Here is a 26,189-nt window from a genome sequence, read left to right on the forward strand (position 1 = left end):
TAAAGTGGGTCCAACGTTAATACAGTACTATATAAAACACTGGAATGCAACTGCCGAGGAGCCTGAGTTAGTCATTGCGCACACCTAGTGCGGGCATGACCGGTATCTTCCGCCCAGAAAACATAGTCCCTGAGAATCGCTCACTTGGTTCAGTGAATCGACAATGGAGTTGTGTAGAGGTCGCTCTCGTGTGTACTCGTTTCCTGCTCGAATGGAAGCGGAATATCGAGGCTCAGAAAGACATGAAGTATCCCCACCACAAGAGCACTGGCAGTACACTGTACTGTTGATTACGACTTCACGTACCTAGGTAGCCTGCATTCTCTGCTGTGGAGGCTCAGGTCAGTATCAGCTGCAGGGAGGTCCACACAACGACCAAAGACCAACTGGAGCTGGTGATTCGAACATGCACCCCGCGATCTTGAATTTCGCTCACCATGGTTGAAGCGCGTGCTAGCGAGCTGCTAGATCAGAGTTGTCATATCTCCAGGATTACAATGCACAGGGAAGCTTTGGTTCGATCAGTCGGGGTCTTCGTCCGGCACAATCCGTTTCCCGTCACGTTCAAGAGGCTGGCCATTACGACAGACAGCAGTGTTCCGATAGTCCTCGACTTCCCTACCTACTGACTCCTCGGCATTCTATCGCTTGTGGGAGACCAAATGCTCTCTACATGTGTAGTGTATGTACGATAGTGGGCCTAAGCATGCTCGTCCTCCGATTCCATTATATATCTCAAATATGCTGGGCGGTAGACTTAAATCACCGGCAAATCCCATGGGTGGAAGATAATACTACCGCATTGCCGGTCGTATATTAGCAGACACCTACTCTAGTGAGACGTTGCTTTTCTTTCACCGCACCACTACCAGACTACAACATGGTACAACATCGAAGGATAAATACCGTACTAACTTAACAGTTAACGCATTTGTAAGAGACGACCTACGAGGGCGTATTTCGAGTCGTGCGATGTGCATAGCTCTTCGGTCTCACTTGAGACTACGCAACAGAACTTGGCCGCAGAACCGAATCCCCTCGCGGGCCCTCTGAGCGGCGCTTGATGAACGGCCCCGATTGTCGAATGCAGCACGATTAGAGGACAGTTACGAAATCGTACGAGCGTGGACTACAGCATTCGGTATACGGTTCAGCTATGGTACACTACTATATAGTTATGTAGTATGTATTCCGTACCTTCGTAGGGTCTGGGTCTACCCTCCCACGTGCCTCCGGACCAAGATGTTGAATGGCAGCTCTCGGCACTGGACACCCTCTCCCCACCAAGCGCCATGTTTTTTGATCCCTTGTTGCCGCATGGTCGCTGCGCCAAGTGCCCCAGGATGGCTCCGCTTAGGCAATGGGGCCGAAAACTAGACCCACTATTTAGCAGCTCCAGCCAATGACAGCGTAGTCTGCAGCCCCCTTGCCGAGTCCGAAACCAATCGAGACTCTTGTCCCTGAATGTCCGCGACTCTCTCAATTAAGGTTCCGTGCACCTCATCTGGCTGTTTCCCGTGCCTTGGCCGGAGTGAGATTCTTGCATGCGCTGCGGAGGTTCAGCGCTGATGCGTGCCCATTTCAGCCGAAGCACGAATTTCCTGCCAAGTATCCGTATCCCCTGCACCTCCCAAATTCGCGCTCGAAATTCCGAACTAGAACTCTCCGGAGCGGACGAGCGGACGAGCGACGACTCCCGGTAGAGCACTCGTAGACAGTGTCCCCCTGTTCACGAGCGAGAACGGGTAGCACAGGGCGTCGATGATTGAGGAGGAAGCGGCTGGCCGACAGTGAAGAGTTGGCGGCCCGACGGCCTATTCTCTGGAGGGGAACAGTCATTGGGGTAGACTCCGTGTGGTCCGGACATGGCGCCGACGAACGATAAGCCTAGCGACCTGGAGCAGAGGGTGTCGACAAGGACTTCGGTACGGATATCCCTGGGGTCCCTGGATGAAGACTATGAGCTCGCCGCCGGGGGCATGGTCGCCGATGGGTTTCGGCCAACGTATGCAACGAACGGGACGGAACCATCTACACCCTCCCTCGCCTCGGGCTCATCCACCATCGTTGGCGAGGACAGCCCGGGGCCAACGTCGCGGGCCGCCCAACGCCCGAGTACGCCCAAATTCCAGCTAGTTCTGAACTCGTCGTCGCGCCAGGAGCATACAAGATTGACGCGGCAAGCGACAAACTCGACCGAGTCGACCGTGTACCACCCCTCCGACAGCCCATACCAAGGGCCGTCCGCGCCATCGCATCCCTACCAGATGTATCCGCAGAATGTGAGGCTCGCGCGAACATTGAGCACGACAACGACAATAACGACAACAGCCTCGGTTTCATCGTATAGCGGGCCGAGAGGCCCGAGCCATCCATACAGCCTCTACCCCCAAACTGACGGTATCGAGTCATCTGCGACTCCGGCACCGCCGATCCCGCTTGGCTTCCACGGCCTCCCCGATCAGTACCAGCGACGGATTGGACCCGAGGGAGAAGATGTTGCCGACATCATTGGCCCCGATGGTCATACGGAACAGCTACCCCCATACACCAGGTACCCGGACGAGGCATACCTCCGCAAGGCCGCTGCGGTGGAGGGCATCCCTGATGTTGTGCGTGGAGTGGCCACGCCCCTTTCTGCCGTCGTCACCGCACCTGCATCCGCCGCTCTCACTATCCCTGGGGCTGGAGGCATTGGATTGGCCACCAGGAATCCGGAGTTTGAATCGACAGAGGATTTCGGCTCCCCGAGGTCGCGGCACTCGACGCGTAGCTTCGCCTCTGACGATAGCGTACGGCGACTTAACACGGATATTGGGGAGATCTCGGAGAAGAGAAAGCCACTGAAGAAATGGCAAGTCTGGATGACTCGAAAGGCTTGTCGTGTGGTTCCCTACTGGGCCTTGTGTCTGGCGGGGACCATGCTGCTCATTATGACCGTAGTATTAGGCGTTGTGATTGGCGTCGTTCTGGATAAGGATGACAGACCGCCGCGCAAGAAGCCAGATTGGTAAGCGTTGATGTTCCTTGTCCATCGCGGTACACGCCAGGGTTACTGACGCCAGCAGGGAACCCACATTTGACGTCTCGCCCATCCCTACGCCACCGCCGGACCTCCAGCCCCTCCCTACGGGAACTTTCGGCATGCCGCTCATGACAAACCGCGTGTCGAGCACGTGCTTCCAGGATCCCACTCTATCGCAAGCCTGGAAGTGCAATCAGGTCATCTCCGGCCTCCAGTTGGCCGTTCTCAAGCACGACCGTGACTATCTAGCCTCCCTGGACTGCAACCATTCACTCACATTGATGAACAACGTGTATGCCTACGGGCAGCAGCCTCCGCTAATACAGAAGTCCGTTGCCCTCGAGTTGGTGGAGGACAAATTCGAACAGCACCGCGGGCCCGCCTGGTTCAAGGTCTTATCGTACAACAAAACCGTCATTTTGCCAGAAGGGCTGCTCAATGCGTCCGGCAGCTCTCAGCAGCAGGCTCGCCACGTTGCGTCTATCAGCGCTGGGATATCCAACTTCAAGCGCAAAGGGGTTGCCCAGCCGGGCGAGAAGCCTTGGATTTGCAACTGGCCAAACACCTATCTCGAGCTGTTCATCTTCCCCCAGCAGAACTCGAGTTACTCGAACTGGCCCAACCTGACAGAGACGTTGGCGACATCATCCTCCACAGAGACGCCTTCGACATCATCCTCAACCACGTCATCCACGACATCAGGCCCAAGTCCGACGCCAACCTCTAGCGAAGGGTCGTACGGTGACGACCCATTTCCCGACGGCGGAACTGAACAATCGGCACCTGGAGGAATCGACACTGTGTTCGCCACCGGCTTCCCATCCGGCGGACACAAGAACAACTGGATCCGAGGGGCGGGGCACTCACCAGAGTCCACGTCGTCGTGGTCGTCAACGGAATCCACCACGACGTTCACGACATCCACGATCACCGAGACCTCGTCCTTCACCGCTACGACGCCAGGACCCTTCGGCCCGATCGACACGGGCGACAGCGTGCCCCTCCCCCCACCGCCGTATCCCAAGGTTGTCAAGCTGGAGGAGCGCCGTGTGTCGACGTCCGGCGCGCCCATGGCGCAGTGCACGCAGGTGGAGATCCAGGGTCCGGGCCAAGAGGCCAGGATCGTGCGTCATCACGATGGGAGGCCCGTGGTCGTTGACCTGGTTGAGACAGATACATTCATGCCGGGGCCGCTGCCGTCGACTAAGGACCTCACTAAGCGGTCCTCGTCCTCGTCGTCGTTCGCCGTTGAAGAGGAGAGGCTACAGGGGATGGTTCTTCCCAGAGGAGGTGGCGGAGCACCTGTGCCGGATATCACTCCGTGTGGATGCATCTGGTATCTGACGTAGCATGTCATTCTGGAGGCTTCGCTATGTCTTCCTTTCGAATGTGTGGGTAGTGGTTCGGGTTTCCGGATTCGGGTATCGGCATCAAAAAAAAGAGTATCGGCTGCAACCCCGTCTTATTCGGGCTGTTTCGGAGTTAGGGGAGGTACTATATCCATGAGATCTTTGCACTTTTGGTGTGGCGTTTTGGGGGATCAGATATAGGCCTGGGCGCAGGAGCAATGGAGGAGGCTATTAGTACCTACTGCCTACCTATGTTGCGCGTATATCATGTCATGGGCATGGATGGTCATTTGTCTCGTGTGAATAAGGGAGGAATGGCCTTGGCGATTCTGATAACGAATCGTATGATAGCTGGGCAATGGCGGCAAGCAGTTCGTTGTATGAATTGACGACAAGTCGGATTGGGAATGCATGATAGTGACCAGGTTACTTAGCCTCTGTTTCTCTGGGCGTTCCGAGGGAAAAAGGGGGGTTCCGGCTTTGGATGTACACGCCATGGGCTGTAGTTCTGATGCATCCATACTCCAAGTTCATAGTACTGCCGATGTTGCGTGATTGCGCCGAATATTGGACTACTAAGATACTGCTACAGTTCCCTTTCTGCGTCCATCTCCTGAGAATTAGGTACCTGTCTGTCGGTCTTGTGTCAGTAGGTACCTACAGACTTGGCACTGGCCGCCGACCCCCTACGCCGGACGAGTCGTACGCGGCCATGAACCGCAGAAGCACCTCCTCGTTGTTTTCCTTGGCCACCATGCACAGACCGAAGGGTCGGCCGTTGTATCGCAGCTGCCCCAGCGGCGCGATAGCGATGGGATAACCTGCTGCCGCGGCGTGGATGCAGAGCGAACAGTCTCCCGGCGCGATGATGACGTCCACCGCCTCGTTGTCAAAGGCTTGGTCGAGAATGCGACGGCCAGCCGCCCGGAGGCCTCGTTTGAGAACCTCAATGTGCGCGGCAGCTTCTGTGTTGTTGAGGGCTTTGATCAGGTCGTCTTGGTTGGTATACGCTTTTATTAGGATTTTTCTGAAGAGTTAGACTGGCCCCAGTTACGATGGATGGATGGATGACTTGTAGGCGAGAGGGGCAGGAGGACGTACGTGATGGAAGGCAGTTGTCTTTATGGGCGTCGTTGAATGCCACGATGTCGGCTAGTGTTCGCACAGGGCTTTGGTCGAATGCGCTGAGGAATCGGGGAATGCAGATGTTTTTGAATTCCCAGACTTACTACTCGTTAGCATTCTCTGTAGTAAATCTATCTGGTAGTTACCGCTGCCGTCGGCGCCGTGGCGGAGAGACGCTTACAAGCAATGGGCATAATGGCATCCATGCCATCAACTGTTAGCTCGCTGGCATCGACCAGGTGAATGGGATACTTGACAGCACAACCGAGTGCCTCAAGCTTCGATGCGACAGCTTCGTACTCCGCCTTCTGGGAAAGGGAAAGTCAATATCACCAATCATAGTACTACTAGTAGTAGTCATAGAAAGGGCTCACCATCTGCTCAGCAGTACCCTCATGCTGCCGACACGTCTCCTCAGCCATCTTCCACACGTCCGGGTCCAGGAAGCCCACTGCCAAGCCCTCCCAGGTCCCCAGTCCCGCGCGGGAGAACGATCGGCCGAGCAGAATCTCGGCCATTACCAAAACATCCTCCGCGCACTTCGCCATAGGCCCGGGACTGTCAAAGAAATCCGTCAGGGTGAATAAGCCGCCAACATCTTGGACGCCCACCGTCGGCTTGAGCGCATAGAGACCCGCCCGGACGGCAGGTGTGACGATGGATCCGATGGTCTCGGTGCCCATTGCCAGAGGGCTGAAGCCCGCCGCAACGGCAACGGCGGAGCCGGTAGAGGAGCCTCCTGGGTTCTAAGTGACTCAGTAAGTACGAGCAGATAGCCCATCCTTCTTTGGTAAAACGACCAAAACCTGACTCCTTGGCTGAGGATGCCTCACTCACCGTGTGCCCTAGGAGTGTCTCGTCTTCTGCGATGGGTCCGACATACGGCGACACGGTCTGGCCGCCGGCTGAGGACCATCCGGGAGTCATCCCGGCCATCTTCATACCTGCAAACTCCTGCGAGCAGAGATCGTCTTTCCTTTAAGTCATCTCTCGTCCCTCTTCCCTTAGTGGGCACACAGTCGCAGGATTACGCACCGTCATATTCGTCTTGCCGAGTATGATCATCCCTTGGTCAAGCAGCCGCTGCGCGATGGCCGAGTTGGCGCTCGCCCTGGCGCCCACCAGCGCGCGCGAGCCCGCCGTGGTACCTATGCCGAGCTCGGAGCCGGCGGTAATGAAGCTGTCCTTCAGCACGACCGGAATCCCGTGCAGCGGGCCTCGTGCGCGGCCCCGGCGTCGTTCCTCGTCCCGGTCTGCCGCGATCGCAAGCAGCAACTCGCGGGGCGCGACCGAGATGAAGGCGTGCAGCTTGTGCTCGTGTCGCTCGATCTGGGAGAGATGTGCGAGTACGATCTGCACACTGCTGGTTTTGCCGGCTTCTAGGAGATGCCTGAGATCCGCCGCGGTGCTTGTGAGGACGTCTAACTGCATTGCTGTAGGGCTGGAAAGGAGGGGATTGTAGAGTTCAGTTTTCAATCTGATTGAACTGGTTCCAGATACTGTGAATAGGTTTGTATTTATATGAGAACTATAGGCAGCAATGTTGGCGGCCTGTTCTCAATGTCACCCCCCGGCCGCACTCGAGACGCGTACGCATGCATACAGCCATAACTTGGTTGTTGCTTGGTGCCTCCTGTATTGTCGACCTCTTAACCAGCCTGGAATTGTAATGCGAAAGTGTGTCGTTAATGTTTCTATCAGAGTGTCAAATGAAGTAGCACACTGAGCCTTTCTTGGGGTGAACTACTAATACACTACTAAGCTAGTAGTTTGTACGCGTGGTGATTGTCTTACGCAGCAAGGGGTTTGATCTATATGAAGAATGAAGATTGTATCTCCTAAGTACGTACATAACCTGATTGTAGTCATGTTCAATACCTACTGCCGGAAGCTGTTATATATACGCAAGACCTGTCAACTGCGATCTGTACCATAGTAACCTACGGTATAGAGATCAGAACTTGAAGCTTGATTGAAATCAAGATTCAAGAATTCGAGGTCCATTGATATCTAATTCTACCATCCATCGGCCCTCTGCTCATTCCTGCGTCAGTCAACAACATATTATGAGCTTGTTTAGATAGGAACTCCATACTTGAACAAACAAACTTCGCGACAGGTGCTGTGAGAGAGAACTCAGATCGGAGCACAGACGTAATAATCGCCACCGTCAATGACGCGTGGAGCAGAGTCCGAGTCATACATAGCGGAATCATCAGACCACAGTTTATTTATGGGTTTTACCATAGGCTCTTCCACTTGCCATTGCTCTCTAACTCCCCATGCCTTTCCTTTATCAGCTCAAAGTACCTTATTGAAATAGCGGTCGCGTCATCCCCAATGCTCAGTTTAATAACCGCCAGATTCCGTTGCCTCGCCATCCCAGCACCCGGTCGCCCCCCTTCTTGATGAGCGGGGAAGGAGTCGACCAGTTCGCCACTTATTTTGCCCACCTTCATCCTATGGACAACACCGAGTCCAATGCATCAAGAATCGTGGCTTCTATGTCGGGTTTGGCGGCAATGTCCCTCGCCTTCATGACGCTGCGGCTGTCCTGCAAGAAACACTACGGAAAGATAATCGGCTGGGATGATTACATCCTGGTATGCTCATGGGTAGTACATACAATCGATACACGGGGGACTCCTCCGTTCACCTGTCACTGCCTATACCCCTTAGAGCATGCTAGTATTGACTGACCTAATGGATTTATTTGGTGCTACCAGATATTTCTCGCTGCGTATGTCGCGCTCTCCATCGCGTCGACGAACTACGGCGTCGGGCGACACCTCGAAACGCTCGGTCCTGACGAGCTCACCGCGTCGGGGAGGCTGCTCTACGTCGGAGAGTTCTTCGCCATCATCGCCGTGGCAGTCAGCAAGACCTCCTTCGTCGTCACGCTCTTCCGTTTCGCCAACGAGCGGTGGCACAGGATCCTGCTCTGGAGCGTGCTCGCGACGGTCAATCTGGTCATGTGGTCGTGTGCCGCCCTGCTGCTCGCCCAATGCCAACCGGCCGAGAAGCTGTGGAACTCGGCTGTGGATGGTCGCTGCTTGCCGCCCCGGTTCTACATCTTTTACTCCGTTTTCGCCGGCGGTAGGTGCTGTGCCCCGTCTACAGCCTTGGTTCTTAGCTTCTCTTTTTGAACTCTTTCTTTAGCTAATCAAGAAGTAGCCTGGTCCGCTGCGATGGATCTCGTCCTGGCCATCTTCCCGTGGTTCTTGCTCTTGCCCATGAGAGGCATCAAATGGGTCGAGAAGATTGGCGTCGGCATCGCGATGAGTCTCGGTGTCTTGTGCGTGATCAAAGCCGAAGCTGTGTTCCCTTTCTGGCTTCATGGGCATCACGTACTTGCGTACTAATCTGATTGAATGTGATGTGTGTTACCAGTGCCGCCACTACCGGCGTCGTCAAGACGATTATGCTTCGACGGGTTCCGCCTCATTCGGACTTTACCTGTGAGCCTTAACCTTCGGGCTTTCTAAGCATCGACCTAAGCTGATTGCAATAAGATATCTCCGCAGACCTCCTCATCTGGGCCGCCGCGGAATGCGCCGTGATCATCAGCGCCGCTTCAATCCCGTTCTACCGTTCAATATTCAAATCGATTAGGGAGAGGACCTGTCCGAGCAGGGGCGATGATGCCTCGGGCTTCGAGATGGACCTCCAAGTTGTCCGACCGGGGGAAGGCAGCCTGGGTGTTCAGAGTTCCCGCGACATAACGGGGAATGCGGCCAGGGATAGCGGTTTTACAATCAGTACCGGAACGAGGAGTAATGAGATTATATCTAACACTGTGGGTAACCATGTCCCGCAGCACAAGGTCAACAAGGGCGAGGACAGACCATATTAAAATACAGTCTTTTATGGGGTAGCGACTTTCTGAGTTATCTGGCGAGTTGGAGGTAAGACCAGCTGCTTCTGCCGTCACGGTGGTTTCAGCGTAATAATTTCTAAGGCACGGGAACCATAAGTATGCGAATCTGAATCTGCAATATTGAGTGACCTGCCGGAAGAGCATGCAGTGTGGTGATCAATGGACTCTCGAGTTACATTGATATTCCTCTTCCAGCGACCCTACTGCCAACCCTGCCAGTAAGGGGCCGAGGGCTTGGGTATCACTGCAGCAAGCTGAGACAAGAGTAGTGCATGGTTATCTTACCTTACCGTATTTCTGCATACGGTCACCCCCCGCACGAGATATCCTATTCTTCGCCTGAATACCTTAACCCCTTTCCCCAATCGTACACCAACCCAACTGGTCAAGTTGACTAGGTACTTGCAGATACTTCCACGCCTTAATAAACCACGGTCAAAATGGCCGCTGACAAGGTCCCATTCCCCAAGGCCGATGAACTGATTAGCAACCTGTCCGATCATGCTATTCATGTTGGCGCTGCCAGCCATCTCGGCGAGGAGCTCTCCTGCGCAGTATTGGACGAACTGTATCCGCACCTCGACTTCTTCGCTCGCAAGTCGAGCCACAACATCGACCCCATCCACAAACAGCTCCAGAAGGGCCGCAAGATAGTTCTCACGGAAGACCCGGGTCTGCACCTGGTCTGGAATAAGGGTGTCGTCTACATCAAGCCGCTACCGCACTACCTGCTCAGCCACTCCTTCTGGAACGAGCATCTCAGCCTCGGAAGCCCGCACCGAGCTGAGGTGCTGGGATTCGTGCGGTCTTACACGCGGCTCATCCGTCATCACTCCGACTTCATCCTAGCCCAGGAGGCGAAACTCATCCCAATACTATCATCATCATCATCATCATCATCATCATCATCATCATCACTGTTATCATCACCGTCTTCTTCACACGCCGCCCAACCGACAGGAGAGATGACCTATCCCTCACTCTCAACCTTCCTCCGGCACTTCTCCGACATCACCGAAGCCCAAGTATCTCCCAGATGGCGCTTCGGCCAACTCCGCCTGGCCTGGCTGAACTGGGCCGTCCGACTATTCCAGCCGAGGGCCGCGGCGGAGAGGGGAAGTTTCCTGCACAGGCTGTATTACGAGCCGCCGTACTGGCAGACAACGCAGTTCCTGAACGAGTTCGCCGCGCCGTTGGTGTTTCTGTTCGCGACGCTGTCCTTGATCTTGTCTGCTATGCAGGTCGTGCTCGCTGCCACGAGTAGTGGTGGTGCTGCCGAGGGTGTTGGTGGTCGGTGGGACGTCTTCGTGGCTGTGAGCGCGTGGTTCTCGGTTGCTATTATTATGGTTATTGTGGGTTTGTTTGTCGGGCTCGCGGGGATCGCGGTTATTGTCTGGTTATGGCAATTCCAGTATGGGTATCAGTCGTGGAGGCGGAGTCGCGCAGAGTTTGAGGCGCCGAATGTGGAGAGAAGAGGAGACGGAGGAACTCGAGAGCAGGTCGTCGTGAAGCGGGCATCTGGCTGATTTCGGGGGTTTATCAAGAGCACTCTGCCGCTTGGTGCCTTGGGCGGGTATAAGGGCGCGGCCGATAATAAAGGGGTTTCGCGACGTGCGGAGGACGGGGTCCTCGTCGACGGTCTACATTCCGGTCAGCCAGCGGCGTGAAGCCCCCTGCCGGGAGTCATGTCCCTTCCAAGTAAACGCCTGGCGGAAGTGCCTCAGGAACTTCTCGAAGTTTGGATCATCCGACGACCGGAACTTATTAAGTCCCCGGTGGTCGGTGTCGAGCAGCACATCCTTGGCGTAGCGGAGCGTTCCGGACTTGATGTTAACTGTCTGTTTACCGTGTTAGCAAAGTTAACGCACACCATTTATTTGAAGAAATTACCCACCGGGCTCAGTGACAGTTTTCCAACGTGCTCAGGCCGCATTTCCAGAAAGTTGCATATGTACGGTGCCGTATAGTCGCGATTTGCGCCAGGCCTTGCGTATGCCTCGTAGAACTCGTTATCAAGGTTGTGAACGGCCAGGCTTCCCTCAGCCATGTATTCCAGCATGGTTGTTGAGGACCCGCGCCAGTACGCTGTGCAGGCTAGGATGGAAGCAACAAATGCGGCTCTGGTACCGTAGTGTGGGACTCCGAGAAAGAGGATGCCCCTCGTCATTTCAGCAATGTGTTTTGATACGGTATTGGCGAGGACCAGGCTCTGGGAGGCCTTGTTAGCCTCATGGTTCAAGGAGAGGAGGACCTTTGAAGGGAGGGTGTACCCTTTTCAGGAGCAATCCACCAAAACTGTGGGCAATGAAGATAATGGGACGGTGTTTCTGGCTGCTGTCAGCGACTGAATCGAAAGACAGGGCGCTATGTGTGCCCACATGATGCAGATGCTCGATATCATCTAGCATCATCTTTGCCACGACATCGAAATCAACCTCAGGCGAGTGAGAGTCCCATCTCGTCTGGTGATTGACCATGATTACCCTTATCCTCGAGAGTCCTTCTTGCTGGGGAAGCAGGTCTCGCAGCCAATAGACTTCCGTCCCGTTGCCAACGTATCGCCAAGCGCTCGATGGGTTTGACCCAAGTCCGTGTATCGCGAAAACACTGGTGGTGTGAGTTTAACAGGAACAAGAGAAAGCAGGGACGCAGGTTGAGCCTACTCGACAGCAGGATCGCTGGGCTCGTAGAGAACCTCAAAAGACCTGAAGGGGGGATGCTCTGAATACTTGATCCAAGCATCCATGAGTGTTGGAACAAATATCTGGAGGGGGCTGAGCATTGCACACCAGGCCAGCAGCATTATAAAACAAGAAACCTTGACGAACCCCACGACCAACTTGACGACTAGTCCCCTAACGCTGCGGATGGGTTTGGGACCGGATCGTCCGTTTCTCTTTCCGGGAAAGATAAAGACAACATAGGCCCAAAGTAACGAGCTGCTGACTGACACCACCTTGTAATAGAAATTTCCACCGAAGAAAAGAGATACCAGGGCTATACGAGATGCGTAAGTCGCAAAGCGCTCCGTTCCATATTCACTGTCATGGCTCTCAGTGCTCTCCGCCTCTGGATTTCTCCCCCTTGCACGGCCCCTCGGACGGCCGACATTGCGGTTGATTATGCTGGAGTCGTCACCCGACTCCTCACCTGCGTTCGCGGATTCTGTTTGAAGATCGGGTGATGACGACGGTAGTAGTAGGAATCGGAGAGCACGGGATTTCGGGAGAGGCTCTTGATGTCGGTCTGGCGACAGGGACGGGGAGCTCTTGCGCATGCGGCTAGCCCGTCGTAGTGACCGGTAGTCGGCTTTCGGGTCGATCCGTTTCTGGGAAGTAGAAAACAATACCGGACCAAAAAGTGCGCGTGGCGGCGGCGCCCCTTTTTGACTTCGAGGTCGAGAGGAGTCGTGCTTGGTCGACTCGTGGGGGCTGTCGAGGGTCGACTGGGCCTGGAGGCGGCCCAATGTGATTTTAGCAAACGGGCTCATCGCTGCAAATACCTAGTGTAAGCTAACGAGACCAAAGGCACAGGATACACCACTAATGGATATTATGCTCCCCTGACACGGGGTAACAAGATGCGTTTTGGGCTGGGGCGGGGATTGTCACGAATAGTAACGTTGGCCTACGATCAACCTCCGCGGGCTTGGACTGGTACCAGTCCCAGTCCATACTCTCGGAAGTTCGACGAGCCATGAGATCCTGTCGCTTGGAAGCAGCGTTTCAAGTAGCTTGGGCAGCGCGTTCACACGAGGTTGAAGCAACGATAGGCGAGAAATGATGATTGGGGTTGTGCAAGAGGCTCTTATGGCTTCAAGTTCTGATGAGTCCCACTTCATGTCAGCTCAGCAATATGAACCGAACAAGCCCGAGATTCGTACATGCTTACCTTACGGAGAAACCTATTGGGACTTCGCTACCTGCCTGGCGCGTCCAGCAACCGCCCGAATCTCCGGTCTGTAAAGGATGTGTGGGTGGCTCTTGAGCCAATGAACTAACCTGGAAGGGGTTCCGCCGCCCATAGCTGGACTCCGCGGCACCACTTGCTTCCAACGCAGAGTCGCGCTCTCGGCATCGTCTAATGACACCTCCTACCTAGGTAGGTTTCAGTTAAGTTATCCTCATATTCTGGCGGAGCTCGACTCGGAAGACAAAAAGGCAAGCGTCGTACTCGAGCTGGGTAAATTGACAGCAGATCTCTCTACGGGTAGGCAGAGCGCTAACCTGAGTACGCATCTCATGCCTTGGACGAAGCGAGTCGCCACTGTATCGTAACGGTAACACAAGTGCTGCACAACGCATGCATGAGGGAATTCGGTTGGAAAACTTATCTGGATATCGCGAACTATCAACAAATGACATTACGCCGAAGCATGCTGCTAGCCCATTGTCGTAAAGGTATGTCCTTATGGCGAGCGGACAATCCGTATTTAAGCTCCAGCTTGTAAAGATCCTAGGATCTAGCGTTGTAGCGTTGCTCCACCCCCCAAAAGGGTTGATGGCACCAAGTCCGCTTTTCAAATCCCGGCGTCCTACTCGTCATCCTCGGAAGGTAGACGACCAAGCGCATTCCCAGAGCGGATATTGCTCTCAGCACCACGGGACGTTGCTTCCTGGGGGCCAGACACGCCGGACCGAGCTTCATCCACGGGGTCATTTGAGTTCCGGCAACAAGCCGGGGCAATTTGTCCTGTGGTGCGCAAGTCCTCTTCAGCCGGACCCTAACCTTCACGCAAGGTTGATCTCGTGGTTGTGCATCCTAACCGCCCCCAGCTAGATCCTTCCCCAAGCCATCCAGGAAAGTCTCCGTCAGTTTGTTCGCCTTCCGCTCGGCGAGTTCTTTCCGTCTCGCCTCGATCTCCATCTTCCTCCTCTTCTTCTGCTCCTCCCTTTCTTCTCTTAGTCGCACCGTTCTGACTCGTTCTTCTTCCAACGCTTTCATCTCCTCTTCCCTCCTCTTCTCCTCTTGGCTGAACTTGTAGAATCCAACCCCCTTGGTCCGAATCTCCTTGTCCGCCTGGTAGTGCGTTGGATCTGGCGGCGTCGGACTCCGGTCGCGCTTGCGCGCCAATGTCTCCATGATCTCCAAGTCCTGCGCCGCGAAAGCTGCCGCCTGCACCGCGTCGCCGATGATGAGCTCCTCGGGAGCTTTGGGGCGGGCCGACATGTGCTCGAGTTCGGTCGCAGATGCTGCGGCGCGGGCAGAACGCCTTTCTAGGCGGAGGATTTGGGCGCGAGTGAGATGTCGGACACGGCCGAATTCGTCCGTGTATTCGTGTAGCGTCGTGTCGATGTTGTCTTCCTCTGCAGAGGCTTCGGAGTCTGAGGATGTCAAGGAGGGTGAGGCGGGTTTGTTCGATTGCGATTCGGCCCACTTTCGGTCGAAATCAACCAAACCGATCTCGCGCCCGATATAATCGCCTCGTTGCATTGCGGCGTAGAGGCGCGCCTTGGACTCCATTCTGCGGCGCGCGAATTCGAGCTCCGCTTTGCTCTGTTCTGTGCCGAGAGGAGATTTGAGGGTAAGTTTGTTGCCATCCTTGGCTTCTGCACGGGAAGATTCTCTGCGCTTGATTCTGACGTTGGATAGCTCGTCTGTCTTCAGTTTCGACGGGCGGGTTCGACCGGTGGTGCTTGTGGCTGATGAATTTCCTGCCAATGCCTTGTTGATTTCCGCGACGCCAAGCAGAGAGTTTATGTTCGAAGCAAAGTCTGAAGCTCCTGAGAAAGCCATTCCCTTCTTTGGCTTCTTGTGCGCTGCATCGTCAAGAACTTCGGCTTTCCGTTTGGCGCTGAGGGGAACAGCCGCCTCCTTGGCTTGACCCATATTACTAGTTGGCGCGTGCTGTCCGTGCAAGTGTTGATGTTGGGACTGTATCTGCATAGGAGGATTGAAATGCCGTGAAGCGAAACAAAAGTGTTTGGTATCGTCCTTCGTTGAGATGTCGGGTGTCCTGGAGATTCGAGAGTTGCGGAATTGAAACGGAGAAGCACCCGGGCACCCGGGCCCAAGGCTCGAGCAAGGGTGCCGTTTGGTTTGACCCACACCAGCTGCATGTGTGGGGGCAGTCCAGGCCTGGAACAGTGGAACCTGCCACCTACCCTCGCAAATCAACGGTGATAATCACCACCTCCATGGTACCGTAAAAACTCGCGAAATTGGCAAATGCTACGTGGTGTCGCCGGGGTGCGATGCGCGGGATCCTATAGGTGGGCTCCAGCCTTCCATCCTGCGCACGGTTGTCGAGTCGGCCTCACGTCACGTGCCTCAGCGTCAAAAGAGCGCGAGCGTCGAGGCCGGGCATGATCTGACCGATCAAACCCCACACATGAACCCTTGGAGCCCCACGTAGCATTTGCCATTTTCGCGAGTTTGTACGGTATGCATCCCTGATTCTCCGTATCGCAAACGCATCCTCTGTCCACTTTGCTTCACAAGTCGTAATTCTCGCTTATTTGAACCTCAACCCGATGGAAAGTCAGCTCGCTGAATCTGCCACATTGTCTCGGACAACCAGCGAGCTGACGTGACTAGCTTGAGACGGATCTCGACCGCAACATCGTTGTCGCAAACATTCGCTGCACACACCACCATTATCGGCATCACGGCTGATGTCGGAAAGCCATCTGTTATCGCCTACTGCAGTGGCGTCAGCTTCCGGTGACCATTAGCCTCTCGGACTCCCAGCTCTACAGACCTCAACAACATGGCCAACTACGCTTCAGACATCGCCAACTGGTATGGGTGGATTACCGAGCTGAGCGTCATCCCTAGCGAATACCGATATGTTATTCGCATGATATCCAGCTTCTTTGTGAGTCCACCGCCAATGCCTTCCAGAGTGCTTTACACTAGGGACTGCAGCTGATTGCTCAGATTACTCTTGGCCTGCTGCCCATCGTGCCAATCGCCTTGCTGGTCATCTACGACGTGGTTTTGTGGCTATGGAGACATGCTGCTGCAAGCCGGCGTGCACAGTCCATAATGCAGACGGACGGGATCCACGCAAAACCGCGACCACCGTCAACTGACATCATTGCTTCGACTAGCGTGCCCGGGGTTAAGAAGACGAACCAGCATTGACGCTCAACGACACGGGCGTGGTCAGACACACACACTGTCGGGAAGGGCGTATGTCACTGCATGGCATTCTGCGTTTGATTCAATTGATGTTTTGACTTATGTTTAGCGGTGGCGACATTGGGACTAAGCGATCTGAGAAAGCACCTTTAGGAGGTCGCTGGTCACGCCCATTGCGGTCACTTCGCCGCCGGCCCCAGCGCCCTGGATGATCAGCGGGTTGCTTCCATACCGTTTAGTGTAGAAGCTAATGATGTTATCGCTGCCCTTGAGCGCCGCAATGGGGTGTGATAGATCAAACTTCTCGAGCCCGACCTTGACCTGCTTCGTGGCCACATCAATGCTGCCCACAAACCGCACCACCTTGCCTTCCTTCTCAGCCTCCGCTTTCGTCTCTTCCATCTGCGCATCAAAGACCGGCAGCTTTTCCAGAAACTCGTCCCCGCTAGCCACCGTCTCCAGCTCCTTGGGGATCAGACTCTGCACGGGAAATGACGTCGGAGACTCGACCGGCAGCCCCGCCAGCCGCGCGAGAATGGTCAGCTTCCGTGCGACATCCAGGCCGTTCAGGTCGTCCCGGGGATCAGGCTCCGTGTAGCCCAGCTCCTTGGCCTTCTTCACCTCCGCCGACCACTTGCCGCCGGAGCCCGAGGTCGGGGCAAACGAATTGAACAGGAAGGACATGGTACCGCTGAAGACACCCTCGATCTTGGTCACCTCGTCGCCCGTATCGACGAGGTCCTTCAGCGTCGAGATGACGGGCAGGCCGGCGCCCACCGACGATTCGTGGTACACCTTGGCGCCGGACTTCTCTGCTGCGCCGAAGATGTCCTGCCACAGCTTGTAGGAGCCCGAGAACGCCTTTTTGTTGGGCGTGACGATGCTGATGCCGCGGCTGAGGAAAAGCGGGTACGCCTCGGCGACGTCTTGGGAGCTGGTGTTGTCGACGAGCACGGTCTTGGAGCCCGAGCTGGTGAGGAAGTCGGCAAGCTTGGTGAGGGGCAGCGGGGCAAGCGGCGAAGAGGCGAGGGAGGATGTGACGTTCTTGATGTCGACGGCGATGTAGTCGGTGCTGTAGAGCGCCTTCTTGCTCGTGCAGATGTAGGTGAGGACGAGCTTCGGGTTCGGGCGGCGGGTGGCCAGTTGCTCGAGCTGGGAGAGGAAGCACTTTCCTACCCCTCCAGCGCCTATGAAGGTGGGATGTCAGCTCGGCTGAGGGATAGGGAAAGCTGCGACGTTGGTGTACCAATGATGGCAATGTTGACCTGCCGAACTGAAGCTGAAGCCATTGTGTTTGTATCGTTTACCCTCTCAGCGAAAGAGTATTTCAATTGATCTTCAAGTCGTGAAGAGCATCGAAACGCGGGGCACATTCATGACTCCTAAAATATCGCCATGACGCCGATAGCGGGGCAGCGATTGTAATCCGTACTTGACGACGTGGGGTGAAGATCCACCTAAACCAGATCTGTGGATACCGTACTGTAAGTACAAGTACCGGTAACTAACAGAATCTTACGCTTCAAGGCCTTACAGGTTCGTACTTCACACCCCATCACTTGCCTCATGTTTGGACCCGACAACAAGCCGCAGCCAAGACAAATTCAACGAAATTATTTCCCTAGATATCGAGAGCTCACTTCCCATAACTTGACAAGATGGGCTTCGCCAAAAAGGACAGGAGACAGAAGCGCGCGGATTATCGCGCAGCGCTGAGGCAGGAAGGCGTCTCTGAGCTGCCAAGAAAGAAGTTTTATCGCCAAAGGGCTCATGCCAACCCCTTTTCTGACCATCAATTAATATAGTAAGTGAGACGACTATATAGCTTGATCGGTGGGGAGTCGACGCTCACTGTGTATACAGTCCTCCTCACCCTGATCAGATGGACTGGTCATCATTGTACCCAGACTATGTCGTTGACGAGCCTCAAGACCAGCAAACACCAGCGGCCCCAGAAGCCCCCGCAGATCTGGTCTCGGCGCCACTGAGGCCCAAAAGGATATCCAAAGAGGTCGAAGTGGCAGACATCGGCTGCGGCTTCGGCGGCCTGCTCGTCGCGCTCGGGCCCACGATGCCCGACAAGCTGATCCTCGGGCTTGAGATCCGCTACGCGGTCACGCAGTACGTCGAAGATCGGATCAAGGCGCTGCGGCTCCAGAACCAGGAGGCCAAGCTCTACCGCAACCTGGGCGTGCTCCGCGCCAACACGATGAAGTTCCTGCCCAACTTCTTCCGCAAGGGCCAGCTCTTCAAGGTGTTCATCTGCTTCCCGGACCCGCACTTCAAGGCGCGCAAGCACAAGCAGCGCATCGTGTCGACCACACTCAACTCCGAGTACGCCTATGTCCTGCGTCCGGGTGGGATCGTGTACACCATCACCGACGTTCCCGACCTGCACGAGTGGATGGTGCAGCACTTTGAGGCGCACCCGTCGTTTGAGCGCGTGTCGGAGGAGGAGCAGGAGGCGGATCCGTGTGTGGAGATCATGCGGACAGAGACGGAGGAGGGCAAGAAGGTGGAGAGGCACAAGGGGCAGAAGCATGTTGCACTGTTCAGGAGGTTGGAGGATCCTGCTTGGTGACCACCGACGGAAGGGGATGGGTGATGAAGGCCTGAGTGATATGATGCTGAACCGGCATTTGGCATATCTTGGCCGCAAGTCCAGCGTCACTTTCGCTGAGCTTCAGGACGACCTTGTCGCCGCCGGTTATGGTCGAACAGCGGCAGAAGACAGTGGTCAAGCGCGTGGGCCTACAGAGTGGCCTTTGTGCGGAAGGAGGATATGGGAAAGCATAAAGTATGCACACAAACTGCCGAAGGCTTACCAGCTAGCACATCTTCCTGAATGGAAGAGAAGGTAGCCGGGTATGAGAGAGACCTAGGGTCATTTCGACACCGAAGGCTGGTAATGCAGCGCGGCGACGTCACCCGGTCCTTCCCCTGTCCTAGGTTGGACTCGAGCCCGGCACTCTTCGGTGCGCGAGGCACTGGGAATAACTAGTGCAAATTAACCTGGCTATCCCAATAAAGCTGGACTCTCTCATTGTTTTCACCAGGAGCCTAAGGTAGTGGTGGGTGGTGCTTTGCTTTGGCGTGTATACAATGGCCTTGAGTAAAAACCACTGGCTATTCTCCCAAACCGAATTTGACCACGCCTCAACATAGTACCACGCACAAACAGCGGAGTTGTCCGATCATCCTATCGCTGTGAGGGTACTGTACCTAAAGAGCAGGGTTATTCGCCAGATTGTTTTCTCCTGGCGCTTCCGCTGCGCATACGCGTTCGGCGCGCAAACCCAACATGGGATTTTCCAAGTTTATCCCAAGCTTTTGGTACACTAATGTAGAGGCCTATATCCAGCGTTTGACTTTCTGCTCGCAGTCGTGACCGTTTTGGGTCGGCAAGACGTCATGTCATTTGGCCCTGCCCAGCCCAGCGTTTTGGCACATGTCAGCGCTCCCGCATTGCCGCCCCAGCCATCCCAAACACGCAGTTTCCTTAACGGCTAACGTCCCAGGAATACGACCACTGACGCAGACACGGGATCCCGTGGACATCGGTTATGGCCATCTCGCAGCGGGTATCCACTTCCGAGTTTTCGGTCTACTTGAGACTCCCCAGCAGCTTTCCGGCCCTGACCTCCGCCGTTCTCATCGACTTTCAGCCTCCCGGCCGGGGCCCGACGCCGGGCCGGGCATCGCGCAGCAAGTCCTTATGTCAAGTATAAATTCGAACTTGCTCACAGTCAGACCATGGAGCCTCAAGCAGACACAAATAAAGCATTCATCTGGACGATAACAACAGCCTCCTGCAAGCCCGAAGCAACCTTTCCATATCCTACCATCCACAACCCTCACTTTGTATATACGGCGCCTACCTGCGTTCTCCTCCCTGATCACGCTTCCTCCCGGGCTTCACCCTCGACTTAAGAAACAAACAATGGCCATGAAGGAGCGTTCCATTCCCATTGCCCAAACCATAACGGCGGTCTTCGCTGTTGCCGAGCTGGGACTTACAGCATACCGTAAGCCCCATAACTCCAACATCGAAGTTGTTCCCAACGTAACACTTTCCTCCCCAGTAATCAGCGGCGACTGGAACGCGCCAGCCAGGCTAAGACTCCTGCACTTCGCGTCCATCTGGTCGTTGTTCGTGCTCGCCTTTCTCGCTCTGGCGCCCCGCTACCTGCCGGGCCTCTTCCACCGCATCCCGATGGCCGCGCTGGCCCTCGAGTGCATCACCGCGATCTTCTGGCTGGGCGGCTCCATCGCGCTGGCCGCGTACTGGGGGATCCCGAGCTGCAGCGGTAACTCGTATTGCGGCTCCTCCCAGGCGGCAATCGCCTTTGGGTTCTTCCTCTTCGCGCTGTTCTGCTTTCTCCTCGTTGCCGATGGCCTTGGATTTGTGAGGGGCAACGGGCAGCGCGCGGCTAATGGGCATCACGCTTCCAAGCCTCCGACCCAGCTCGGCGTATAGCGTGGTGTTGGAGGGCAAAGCCGGTTTGAGCGAAGGCAGGATTTCAGGGTTGAGCAGGTTCAACAACGTGTCCGGGCTGAAGATATAGGGGTTTGTGGGCTCGAAGCAGGATGGACAGATGGGTAGGGTGCATGGGCTTTGTTACGGAAGCCGAGAAGCCGAATGTCATGATGATGAACTTAAGATACCCGTATCCGACTGCGTGGGCCAAGTTTCGTGGTTGTAATAAGCGTTGGGAGTACATGCTACCCGGTGCATGTTCTCGGTTCAACGTTTTGATCAACTCAGAACTCACGTTAAGCTGGTTACCTGATGCTACACTCTTCCAGTGGTGTTAACTTGTGCGCTCAGCCCAATGGGAGACTTGGGTGATAAGTGGTATTTGCCCTCCTTGCTCCCTGGTCTGCCTCTTACATTTGGATTTGGAGACTCAAAACCCACAGGACGGACAATATTGCCTGTTTCCATACCCAAACATCCATGGATACACCATTCCCTCCCCCCCTTCCCAACCATTCTACCTGCGCCAACAACCCCCGCCCCAACCCTGCCATACGCATTAAAACAAAAGAACTCCCTCGACGTCACTGGTGACATACAGACATAACCAAACAATCCAAGTAAAAACAGGAAGACATCACGCATCCAAGGCTTGGGTATCATCTCTCATCTCGTCGCTGCCCAGCTCCTTCTCCAACTCGTCCGCCACAAAGCTCTCATACTCCTCTAGACTCTTCTGGATGTGCATCTTAAACTTGATGACGTCGTTGAGCATGCGCATAGTCTCGGTGTGCAGCTCCTCGCGCAGCGCATTCGCTCGCAGCGTCAGTTGTTCATACCTAGAATCAACGTTAGCCAAGGATTCTTTCTCTTTTCTGAGGAGATCCCTCCCACAGAAAAATACGTACTCAATATTGGTATTCATCTCCCTCTGCTCCATGAGCTGCACCGACTCGGACAACTGCGCCCGCATCTTGGCCAGCTCCTTCTCCATCTTCTCGATCTGAGCGTCCGACGCGAGCTTCTGCGCCATCGTCACCTCCTTCGTCTTCTCGTACTCCTCCTCGGCAGCGCGGACGCGGTGCTCGAGCGCCTCAACCTCGTTCCGCTTGTCCTCGATGGCCTCCTTGGCCCGATCCAGCAGGTCGTGGTCCTCCATCATGGCGTCGAGCGCCGCCTTGCGCCTCTCCGAGATCTCCTTGCGCAGCGCCAGGAAGCTGTTCTTAACCTGCCCCCTGAGGTCCAGATTGAGGATGTGCGCCGGCTGGTAGCCCGTAGTCGCATCGGCGAGGAGCCGGTCGCTCTCGCCGGGCCCGTACGAGCCCTGCATCTGGGAAGACGTGAAGTTGGGACCTTCGTTGACGGTGACCTGCAGCTCGTAGTCCTGGCCCTTGGCATTGGCTGCTGTGGGGGGGATCAGGGCGATCTGGTATGCTACTGTATTGTACCGGTCGACCATACGCTCGAGCTCGTCCAGTCGCTGGCTAGCCTCCATCTCCCTCTCCGCCACCTTTCGCTTGACGTCCTCTAACCGCTGCTCTGCCGACTCGATGCTCTTCTGGAGACGTTCCCGCTCGGCAGTCATGCGGTCGATATCCTGCATGCTGATCCCCTGGTCGTCCACAGCCTCCTTGAGCCGGCGCCGCTCCTCCTCAGCTTCCTTCAGCTCCCCTTGGAGCCTGTCAAGCTCCTCCTGCAAGACTTGGATGCGTCCCTCGTACTTCTCCGATCGCTGTGTGGCCACTGTGTTGTACTCTTCAAACTTGGCCTTGTCCTCCTCCATGATCTTGAAGTGGCTGTCTAGGACGGCCGGGTCCGGTGTCGACTTTTCGAGGTCCTCGATTTCCTTTTTCAGGCGCGCATGCTCGCCCTCGAGCATCTCCATCTCTTGGATGTATTTGGCGTTGGAGCGCTCAAATGCCCGAGCCATCGCCTGAATGTGTGGTTGCAGTGCCTTCTCCACGTCCTCATCCCCGGTCTCGTCGTCCATGTTTAGCCAGTCTTGGTAGGCGTTCGTCAGAAAATCGAAGATAATGTTATCACCCGCGACATCGACCCCTGCCTCCAAGCACGCATCGTCGTACTGGTTGAGCGAATACCGCTCCAACATTTGCGCCAGCTGCATCATCCAGTGCAATAGCCCAAGGAAGGTGCTCCAATTCTGCCCTCCCACCGCCGCAATCTGGCTCTTGGTGATGCTCCTTTCGTAGGGGTACCGCAGCTGTTTTAGCAGTGGTGGCACCTCCTGTTCGATGTTTTTCTGGAAGCGATAACTGGGGTCGATACGGTGGTACAGCCATTGGAACATGTAGTTGAAGTCCTTTTGCGTTGGCGACTTGGTGAAATTATCTGACAGTTTGTGGTTCATCTCCATCTCAAAGTTGTGCTTGGCCAGATACTCGACCAGCTCCTGCCCGAGCCGGTTCTGGTATGACCTGTCTTTGAGCGGCCGGGGGTCTCGTGGCACACCTGCTGCCTGCGGCGCTTGCTGGAAGAAGCTCTGATGCCCGCCCATGGGGCCACCGGTCGTTGAGGGGCGCGCGCGGTAGATGCTGCTGCGGCGCTCATTATCGGTGGATGGGCCGGGGGTGTGAAACCCCTTTAGCGCCCCTGAGCTGGGAGGGTTATAGCCCGCAACGGAAGCGCGCTTGACCGATGAGAGGCCGATGTCAGCGATGTTGGTGCCGGACGAGGAGCGCTGGAATAAGGGCTGGTTCGGGCGCGACATGGCGAGCGAATGCCGTGATCCAGACACGGAGCGGCCATGGCTGGCGCTGCCGATCGTGCTCGATCGCTTTATGGCGGACGGCGGCTGTGGGATACCCGAGTTGAAGTTGAGGCCCCCTAGAGTCTGTGTAGCAATTTGTGTCAGTGGTATGAGGGACATGTGCGCATAACTTTGCGACTGTACCTCTCTCGGTCTTCGAACGCTCCAAATGCCATTGTCTTGCGACATGGCGACAAGCCAGAAAAGCGTTCCTTATGCGCCTGTTATTAAATTAGAAGAGGTCGGAGCCAAGTCTTTTGGGCAGCTTGCTGGTGGATCGCAAAGTTGAAGCCAATAATGGTGAGACGTCGCGCCCGCGTAACAAAAAGATGTGTGTAATGACGGCGTTGAATCCCGTTGCCCAGGTAAACAACTGCGGGGCTTTGGGCGGTCGCGCTCAGACCCCTGCAACATAAAGTGCAGCAGAACTTCGCGACTAGACCGCAGCACGTGACACTACGTCCAAGTCCGGGGTCAGTGCTTGGCATCCGCTTAGTGGAGCACGTCGGCTGCTGCTAGGGACCTCGGCTTGTGATCCGCCATCCCATTTTCCAGCCTCTTGTCATCAGCCATTCTGGTCACGCCTGTGCAGCTCCCTTTCTTGAAGCTGATCAGATATCTCAATCGTTTTGCCGAAGCACATTGGGGTCGTACTATTTCGAATGGCCATCCGTGAGGATCTGGTCGCGTCGGCGGCCAAGTGTAAGTTTCCTGACGCTGGCATTGGCAGTGGCAACTAGACAACGAAAGTGGCTGACCGTTTTGGCTCAGTCCTACTAGACCCTTCCGTCGCCTCGTCTCCGATCGAGAAGAAAGTTGCTTTCCTCCAGGCGAAAAACCTCACGCAAGAAGAGATCAACGCTGCTCTCTCGCGAGTGGGCTCCGAGACCGCTCCTGTGCAATCATACCCACCCCAGACGACGTCCGCCGTCGCGCAACAACCGCCCTACTACGGACAGTATCCGCCACAGTATCCTCCTTATGGGTGGCAGCAACCACCGCCTCAGCCAGTTCCACGGCGGGATTGGAGAGACTGGTTCATTATGGCGACGGTGGTCAGCGGGGTGTCGTATGGCCTTTACACTCTGGGGAAGGTAAGGAGGTGCCTTGTCACCGCAATCCGCTCGCATCGGCTAACATGGCGGTAGCGCTATGTCTACCCCCTAATCGCGCCACCTACACCAGAACGGCTCGAGCAAGACAAAAAGTCCATCGACGAGCAGTTCGAGAAAACGTTCGCTCTTGTCGACCAGCTCGCCAAAGACACGGAAGCTCTCAAGGCCGCAGAGAAGGAACGCACCGAGAGGTTAGACACGGCCCTTAATGAGCTCGAGACGGTCATTGCCGACCTTAAGTCGGCCAACCGACGACGCGACGAAGAGGCACAGCGGGTCAGGGACGACGTGCAGAACCTCAAGGACTCGATCCCACGGGCGCTCAGCAGCCAGAAGGACCTGACCGACACCAGACTACGGGAGGTCAACGCCGAGCTCAAGAGCTTGAAGACACTCATCACACAGCGCATGAACCCGACCGCGACGTCAACGAGCGTCAGCAACTACCTGCGCCCGGGCGCCAGCGGCAATGCGACGCCTAGCAGCCCTGCCGCTACCCCGGCGCCAGCTGAGAACGCGGCCGCCACCGAGACCAGGGAGGAGCCGAAGCCAGCGCAGCAGGACTACCTCTCCAATGCCAACCGCAGCTCGCCCTTCAGCAGTGGGATGCAAGCCAAGGCATCAATCCCCTCGTGGCAATTGATGGCCTCCCAGGGCGCGGGGTCAACCAGCTCGTCTGCTGCTAATGGCACGGACACTGGAAGCGGCAGCGAGACGCAGTAAACCTGGAGTAACGCATGAGTGAGTGTGGGTGTCGCACTGTGGAGCGGGACTAGAGTGATACATTTCGGATATCAAGCGTTTGCTGGATTTATTTAATGTACACTACGCAAGTCACGGGCTCTAGGGAAGCCGAGCTGTATGAAACATGTGTCTCTTGATCGTTGGGGCTAGCCGGTATGCAGGCAGGTCGGATGCTCTTCAAGTGGTTTGAATTAAGATGTTTGCCGAACGAACGAGGTTGCTCCGCGTCGCGAGTTGTTCGCTTCCCGGCAGAATGAGGCTCTCATCTGTGATGATTTAAACGGAATGGGCGGGGATAGGCATCATTGATAGTAATAGTGTAGTAGCCCAAACCCCTGTTGCTTTACAGTATCCTCTCCAATCGCATCTCCTTCATTCCTAGCCAGCAGCCAGGATTTTAGGGTTTGCGGTTTGCGGCATCCCCTCGGAAGGGGTAGGCTTGCGAAAAATGGCAGATTCCAGGTTGCTACTGAGACGTGATTGGGGGCATTAACTCCGTGCCGAGGCTCTTTTCCCGTGTCCCTGGCCGTCATGAACCCCAACCGGGAAGTCACCTGCTTCTCCGCCATGAACCCACGGTTATATCGCTGGGTCTGCATGGCATCCACGACGGAATTGATAGGCGAG

The 26,189-nt window shown here is 55.7% G+C and overlaps 12 protein-coding genes across 12 annotated transcripts; 7 read left to right on the top strand and 5 right to left on the bottom strand.

Moving 5' to 3' along the window:
- The first annotated feature begins 1,784 nt into the window (after nucleotides 1–1,784).
- On the top strand, nucleotides 1,785–4,616 carry B0T15DRAFT_275723 (uncharacterized protein). The gene is made up of 2 exons (XM_062863513.1): nucleotides 1,785–3,010; nucleotides 3,069–4,616. Exons 1-2 carry the CDS (start codon nucleotides 1,866–1,868, stop codon nucleotides 4,372–4,374), a joined length of 2,451 nt encoding a protein of 816 aa, XP_062719239.1. The 5' UTR covers nucleotides 1,785–1,865; the 3' UTR covers nucleotides 4,375–4,616.
- A 305-nt stretch (nucleotides 4,617–4,921) lies between these two features.
- On the bottom strand, nucleotides 4,922–7,315 carry B0T15DRAFT_540288 (amidase signature domain-containing protein). The gene is made up of 6 exons (XM_062869778.1): nucleotides 6,535–7,315; nucleotides 6,337–6,453; nucleotides 5,874–6,245; nucleotides 5,681–5,807; nucleotides 5,476–5,598; nucleotides 4,922–5,384 (listed from the first exon to the last, which is right to left on the bottom strand). The coding sequence occupies exons 1-6, from the start codon at nucleotides 6,928–6,930 to the stop codon at nucleotides 5,032–5,034; spliced, it is 1,488 nt and encodes a 495-aa protein (XP_062719240.1). The 5' UTR covers nucleotides 6,931–7,315; the 3' UTR covers nucleotides 4,922–5,031.
- Nucleotides 7,316–7,757: 442 nt separating this feature from the next.
- Nucleotides 7,758–9,428, top strand: B0T15DRAFT_504680 (uncharacterized protein). The gene is made up of 5 exons (XM_062867506.1): nucleotides 7,758–8,114; nucleotides 8,226–8,595; nucleotides 8,674–8,794; nucleotides 8,890–8,957; nucleotides 9,012–9,428. Exons 1-5 carry the CDS (start codon nucleotides 7,908–7,910, stop codon nucleotides 9,350–9,352), a joined length of 1,107 nt encoding a protein of 368 aa, XP_062719241.1. The 5' UTR covers nucleotides 7,758–7,907; the 3' UTR covers nucleotides 9,353–9,428.
- Nucleotides 9,429–9,525: 97 nt separating this feature from the next.
- B0T15DRAFT_275810 (uncharacterized protein) lies at nucleotides 9,526–11,107 on the top strand. Its single transcript, XM_062863515.1, has one exon. It carries the CDS (start codon nucleotides 9,817–9,819, stop codon nucleotides 10,900–10,902), a length of 1,086 nt encoding a protein of 361 aa, XP_062719242.1. The 5' UTR covers nucleotides 9,526–9,816; the 3' UTR covers nucleotides 10,903–11,107.
- Nucleotides 10,960–13,306, bottom strand: B0T15DRAFT_275791 (uncharacterized protein). The gene is made up of 7 exons (XM_062863514.1): nucleotides 13,268–13,306; nucleotides 13,008–13,198; nucleotides 12,040–12,868; nucleotides 11,755–11,983; nucleotides 11,647–11,703; nucleotides 11,271–11,585; nucleotides 10,960–11,214 (listed from the first exon to the last, which is right to left on the bottom strand). Exons 2-7 carry the CDS (start codon nucleotides 13,072–13,074, stop codon nucleotides 11,017–11,019), a joined length of 1,695 nt encoding a protein of 564 aa, XP_062719243.1. The 5' UTR covers nucleotides 13,075–13,198; nucleotides 13,268–13,306; the 3' UTR covers nucleotides 10,960–11,016.
- An 831-nt stretch (nucleotides 13,307–14,137) lies between these two features.
- On the bottom strand, nucleotides 14,138–15,205 carry B0T15DRAFT_496017 (uncharacterized protein; the record flags this gene model as incomplete). Its single annotated transcript, XM_062867145.1, has 1 exon — nucleotides 14,138–15,205. The coding sequence occupies one exon, from the start codon at nucleotides 15,203–15,205 to the stop codon at nucleotides 14,138–14,140; it is 1,068 nt and encodes a 355-aa protein (XP_062719244.1).
- A 708-nt stretch (nucleotides 15,206–15,913) lies between these two features.
- On the top strand, nucleotides 15,914–16,495 carry B0T15DRAFT_275941 (uncharacterized protein). Its single transcript, XM_062863516.1, has 2 exons — nucleotides 15,914–16,193; nucleotides 16,256–16,495. The coding sequence occupies exons 1-2, from the start codon at nucleotides 16,086–16,088 to the stop codon at nucleotides 16,460–16,462; spliced, it is 315 nt and encodes a 104-aa protein (XP_062719245.1). The 5' UTR covers nucleotides 15,914–16,085; the 3' UTR covers nucleotides 16,463–16,495.
- Nucleotides 16,496–16,585: 90 nt separating this feature from the next.
- Nucleotides 16,586–17,748, bottom strand: B0T15DRAFT_486869 (homoserine dehydrogenase-domain-containing protein; the record flags this gene model as incomplete). The annotated part of the gene is made up of 2 exons (XM_062866390.1): nucleotides 16,586–17,646; nucleotides 17,706–17,748. 2 exons carry the CDS (start codon nucleotides 17,746–17,748, stop codon nucleotides 16,586–16,588), a joined length of 1,104 nt encoding a protein of 367 aa, XP_062719246.1.
- Nucleotides 17,749–18,117: 369 nt separating this feature from the next.
- B0T15DRAFT_496020 (putative methyltransferase-domain-containing protein) lies at nucleotides 18,118–19,040 on the top strand (the record flags this gene model as incomplete). The annotated part of the gene is made up of 2 exons (XM_062867146.1): nucleotides 18,118–18,263; nucleotides 18,323–19,040. The coding sequence occupies 2 exons, from the start codon at nucleotides 18,118–18,120 to the stop codon at nucleotides 19,038–19,040; spliced, it is 864 nt and encodes a 287-aa protein (XP_062719247.1).
- Nucleotides 19,041–20,399: 1,359 nt separating this feature from the next.
- Nucleotides 20,400–20,936, top strand: B0T15DRAFT_486871 (membrane-associating domain-containing protein; the record flags this gene model as incomplete). The annotated part of the gene is made up of 2 exons (XM_062866391.1): nucleotides 20,400–20,484; nucleotides 20,542–20,936. The coding sequence occupies 2 exons, from the start codon at nucleotides 20,400–20,402 to the stop codon at nucleotides 20,934–20,936; spliced, it is 480 nt and encodes a 159-aa protein (XP_062719248.1).
- Nucleotides 20,937–21,258: 322 nt separating this feature from the next.
- B0T15DRAFT_439019 (HEC/Ndc80p family-domain-containing protein) lies at nucleotides 21,259–24,063 on the bottom strand. The gene is made up of 3 exons (XM_062865880.1): nucleotides 23,848–24,063; nucleotides 21,845–23,787; nucleotides 21,259–21,775 (listed from the first exon to the last, which is right to left on the bottom strand). Exons 1-3 carry the CDS (start codon nucleotides 23,890–23,892, stop codon nucleotides 21,574–21,576), a joined length of 2,190 nt encoding a protein of 729 aa, XP_062719249.1. The 5' UTR covers nucleotides 23,893–24,063; the 3' UTR covers nucleotides 21,259–21,573.
- A 177-nt stretch (nucleotides 24,064–24,240) lies between these two features.
- On the top strand, nucleotides 24,241–25,964 carry B0T15DRAFT_420711 (peroxisomal membrane anchor protein conserved region-domain-containing protein). The gene is made up of 3 exons (XM_062865543.1): nucleotides 24,241–24,405; nucleotides 24,475–24,797; nucleotides 24,852–25,964. The coding sequence occupies exons 1-3, from the start codon at nucleotides 24,366–24,368 to the stop codon at nucleotides 25,539–25,541; spliced, it is 1,053 nt and encodes a 350-aa protein (XP_062719250.1). The 5' UTR covers nucleotides 24,241–24,365; the 3' UTR covers nucleotides 25,542–25,964.
- Nucleotides 25,965–26,189: the final 225 nt, after the last annotated feature.

The sequence above is a fragment of the Chaetomium strumarium genome (genome assembly GCF_033439665.1).
Source record: "Chaetomium strumarium strain CBS 333.67 chromosome Unknown B0T15scaffold_6, whole genome shotgun sequence".
NCBI classification, from domain to species: Eukaryota; Fungi; Ascomycota; class Sordariomycetes; order Sordariales; family Chaetomiaceae; genus Chaetomium; species Chaetomium strumarium.